Genomic DNA, 4,448 nt, shown 5'->3' with positions numbered 1-4,448 from the left:
GGGCGCGCCGCGGGAGGCGGGGGCGGGGGCGCGGACGCGCGGACGTCTGCGTCGTCCCTGGTGCGCTTCCCGAGCTGGGTCGGGGCGGGCTTGAATGCCTCGAGGAGGAAACGGCGCACGGCAGGCGTTATGGAGCTGCGTCGATTGACCATCGTCGGTGTTCGCGAGCAAGGAGATGCAGCGGCTGACTGTATGCGCCGCAGACGTGTAGGAGGCATTCCGAACGGGACCGCGCCGCGTCAGCCCCCAGGAGAACGACGCCTGTGGTCGCCCTCGGCCAGCACATCAAGGCGAGCATGTACTGCGCCGCTGCATCACAGTCGTAGGTCCCTATACGAACCAGCGTGCAGAACGTCAGGATGATGCCGTCGCGGCGAGGGCCCATAGCCGCAAGCGCGCACGCAGACAAACGGCGTGAAATGCACGACAAGCGCTGCGATTTCCTCGAGCTCGATATACAAAATACATTTGGTCTAACTGTCTATACAATCCGACCCGAACATGAGCGGTTTATCTGCGACGGATAGCAATGCGATGTTCCAAACCGGTGTCCATTCACAGATGCGCCAGGACGGCATCCGCACCAGAGACCGACACCTCGGATCCCGGCTCGACCTGTGGCATCCAGCAAGATCAGCGACACCTCCCCCCCACACACACACACACACGCGGCGCCGCGGGCACGCACCTCGACGTATGTGACCTTGAGGTCGTCGAGCACGATCGCGTACCGGTCCGTGCGCGTGCCAAAGCCGATCGCGGAGAGATCCTTGTCGAGACCGAGGGACTTGGACCACTTGGCGTCCCCGTCGGAGAGCGCGAGAATCTGCACAAGCCGCTCAGCCGTGGCGACGCTCCAGGGAGAGAGGGAGAGAGAGAGGGGGGGGTTGGCGCACGGCCGTCATACCTTGTCCTTGAGCCCCATCATGCGCGCCCAGCCGCTCATCACGAACGCGTCGTTGGCCGCGATGACGGCGATGACGTCGACGCCCTTGGCCTTGAACTGGTCGTACTTGTCGAGGTACGGCGGGAGGTGGTTGACGTGGCAGGTGGGCTGCGCGGGGCGCGGAGCGTGGGCATGGCTGGAGGGGGCGCAAGCTCAGCGGGAGATGGGACGCACGGTGAACGCCCCCGGGACGGAGAAGAGGACGACCTTCTTGCCCCTCCAGTCGTCCGTGGACAGCTTCGTCGCTGTGCGCGCGCGCGGCGGTGTTATCGAGCAGATCGCGGAGCAATCGGGGGCGTGCACTCACGGAAACCGCACGCGGAGTGCGCGTCGAGGTCGGGCGTGTAGGCGATGTAGGCAAAGGTGCCGGACGGGACGGTGTCGCCGACTTTGACGGTGGGGGCCATGGCTGCGAGCGGGCGGGGGAGGGAGGGAGGAGGACGGATGGGTGTGGGCCCTGCGCGGGGCAGCAGCGCGCTTTAAAGCACCTGGCACGGTCATGTGATTGCGCACGCCCGTTAGTCAACGGCAACGGCGACCGGCCTGCGCTAAGGACCACCTGGAGGCCGCCAATCGAACGGGCGGAAACTGTGGACGGACGGAGACTGGCGGGCGGGTGCACTGGCGGCGGCCAAGGCGGGTGCGGCGGTATCCAGCACACCCACCCTGCGATTGGCACAGACCCCAGCCGTGACCGCACAGTCATCGCGCGCACACGCATCCAGCCTTTTCCCCGACGGAGACCGCCCAAGACGCGATGGTTGCGTGATGATCCATCTCTCTCTCGCAGACACCGCCAGCAACCGCGACTTTCCCCAGCGGCGATAACTAAGGCGGCACGTGGAACGACGCGGTCACATGCCCGCTTCTCGCGTCAAGAATCTCAGGAGGATAGATAATAGTACAGAACAAACAAACGGCGGTCACAACAAGCGTTTAGCGACACATTAGGGGGACTTGTACGGTAACGGCTCAGAATAAGTTACTCATCAGCCAACCGACGCGGCGTCACGCCTTCTCCCCCGCCTCAGCAGCCGCGGCCTCGGCCTTTAGCTCCTCCGCGATGAGCAAGTCCTGCACACCCACAGCATCAGCATGTGCGCCGCAGACACCGTCGCCGACGCTACTCACAGGACACTGCGCAAACCGACTCTTCGTCCGGATCCACGCCCCGTACCGGTAGAACAAGAACGGGCTCGGCGCGAGCAGCAGCCCCAGCAGCCCGATGAGCGTCCCCGCCCAGTTCACCCCCAGCTGCCCCATCGCAGAGGAGGAGACTAAGGTGAGCACATGCGCGGCGCGAGCGGGTGGGCGCACTCACGTTGCGGAACATCTGCGTCGTGAACAGCGGAAACGCGGCTGCCGCCGCGGACCGCACCATCGTCGTCGCCGCGAACGCGGACGCGGTGTAGCCCAGGTACGTGTCGACGAGGTACGTCTGGCCCGCCGCGGCGTCGTCAGCGGGCGGCCGGCGCGCGCACAGGCAGAGAAGGAGACACGCACCAGGAACGCGATGAAGATCATGCTCACGCTCGCGCCGATGGGGATCGTGCCCAGCGCGGGGACGTACCACGGCACGCCCGCGTAGCTCCCCGTCCACCCGAGCCAGAAGCAGCCGACGACGAGGCACACGCCGCCGACCATCGCGCCGTGCAGGCGCTGCTCCGGCGGCGGGAACCCGCGCCACCTCTCGATCAGCGCAGGGTAGTGCCCGAAGAGCAGCGCGAACGACGCCGCGCCGACGGTCGTCCCGATGCCCACGCCGATGAACACCAGCCCGGACTCGCCGACGGTGAAGCCGCGCTTCTCGATGAAGATCACCGGGAACGCCTCGAAGACTGTGCGAATTCCGTCAGCAGCGCGGCGGGGGGCAGGGCAGGCCACTCACGCGCGTAGAGCACCCCGTAGACGAGGGAGAGATAGAGGGTGATCAGGAGCAGGATGGGCTCGATGAACAGCATCTGCACGGGCCTGTAGATCGTGCGGTGGACGACGCCCCTGACCGACCAGTCTGCCCGCTCGTGCTCCGCGTACAGCCGCGCGTTCGCCTCGGGGTCCGCCCGGCGGAGCCGTCGTGCCTGCACACACACACACACAGAGCATGAGTAACGCAAAGCCACAGCACGGGCGGCGCGGCGCTGACCTTTTCCTGCAGTATCACCGGCGCGTACGTCTCGGGGACGAAGACGAGCGCAAGCAGCGTGCAGAACCCTGCGAAGATCATCATGATCCAGAACACCCATCTCCAGCCCAGGTAGCTCGTGGTGATACTGCGGGCACGCATACACACACACACACACATCAGTCCGATCCTACGCCCACGGCGCGACACGGCGGGACTACTCACAAGCCGCCAACGATGGGCCCCAGCACGGGTCCGATAAACACCCCGGCGACAATGAGGGTCATGCCGCCGCCACGGTGGGCAGGGTCCCAGAGGTCGAAGATGAGGCCGCCGCAATTGGTGACGGGGGAGACGGCGAAGAAGCCGCACAGGAAGCGGGTCGCGAGCAGCGCCTGCATGTTGGGGGCGAGGGCCTGCCCGAGGTGGAGGACGGTGTAGCACGCGAGCGTCCCGACGAACAGCGGCCTGCGCCCGAACATCTCCGAGCCAGGCCCCCAGAACGAGGGGCCGATGACATACCCGCAGAGGTACACCGTCGTGAGCAGGTACGCGTATTCCGGGGGCTCGTGGAACTGCGCGGCGATGACGGGCCCCGCCGGGGCGGGGGCGGACGACGCGAACGAGCTGTCGCACCGGCGCGGGTCAGTCGCGGCGACAGAGACGTATGTGGACGGAGTAGCGGCACGCACACGTTCACCGTCATCAGCAGGCAGAGGGCAGTGATCCACCACTTGCGCGCGACCGTCCAGTTCTGCGGGTTCTCCTGGTCGTGGGGGCCGTCCCAGTCGACCTTGTCCGGGTCGGGCGTCTCGTCGCGGAGGGTCGAGACGCGCGTGAGGGGGTCCTTTGGGAGGGGGTCCTGCGGGTCGTCCCCGCCATACTGCTCCGCGCGCCGTTCCTCGCGCCGGGCCTCTTGTTCCAGCCAACTGGGGCCGCGAAACGAGACGGGGTCGAAGATGGTGCTGCTCGAAGAAGCCGGGGTGAGTGCTGGAGCCATGTCACGAACGGCGGGGGAGTGTTGGTGGTGAGCGACGCCATGCGGCTCTGCGTCTTTATGTATCCCGCCGTCTTTCCACCATTGTCCTGGCGTTTTCCACAGCGCGTGTCATCTGCCCCTGGGATCAGCCGGGAAGCCTGGGGCGCATCACCAGGCGAGTCTGCCCGTGCCGCTCGTCATTGAGGACCTCAAGGTGTCAAGGCTTATAGAGTTGCCGGCATTGCCAGATGTAATATCGACGACGATGTCTGCGTCGGATCAGACAAGTGATCGGGGTGAACAAGGTTAGGGTTGACGCACTATACCGGTCGGACGTGTCTGGACGACGGCAAAGGTCGTCGGCCGACGTGCACACACCATGACTGCGTCCCAGTGTGTTT

General features: G+C 65.9%; 2 protein-coding genes across 2 annotated transcripts; both read right to left on the bottom strand.

The window, feature by feature from the left end:
* Nucleotides 1-555: 555 nt before the first annotated feature.
* FIBRA_08649 (uncharacterized protein) lies at nt 556-1,353 on the bottom strand (the record flags this gene model as incomplete). Its single annotated transcript, XM_012330283.1, has 5 exons — nt 556-615; nt 689-826; nt 908-1,054; nt 1,121-1,191; nt 1,254-1,353. The coding sequence occupies 5 exons, from the start codon at nt 1,351-1,353 to the stop codon at nt 556-558; spliced, it is 516 nt and encodes a 171-aa protein (XP_012185673.1).
* Nucleotides 1,354-1,954: 601 nt separating this feature from the next.
* On the bottom strand, nt 1,955-4,068 carry FIBRA_08648 (uncharacterized protein; the record flags this gene model as incomplete). The annotated part of the gene is made up of 8 exons (XM_012330282.1): nt 1,955-2,020; nt 2,078-2,200; nt 2,268-2,384; nt 2,450-2,784; nt 2,835-3,024; nt 3,090-3,216; nt 3,294-3,695; nt 3,761-4,068. The coding sequence occupies 8 exons, from the start codon at nt 4,066-4,068 to the stop codon at nt 1,955-1,957; spliced, it is 1,668 nt and encodes a 555-aa protein (XP_012185672.1).
* Between the last annotated feature and the right edge of the window lie 380 nt (nt 4,069-4,448).

This window comes from Fibroporia radiculosa, assembly GCF_000313525.1.
Source record: "Fibroporia radiculosa TFFH 294 genomic supercontigs, scaffold1379, whole genome shotgun sequence".
Taxonomy (NCBI): domain Eukaryota; kingdom Fungi; phylum Basidiomycota; class Agaricomycetes; order Polyporales; family Fibroporiaceae; genus Fibroporia; species Fibroporia radiculosa.
Note: the sequence above shows the minus strand (reverse complement) of the source record. Positions and strands in the feature narration are given on the sequence as shown.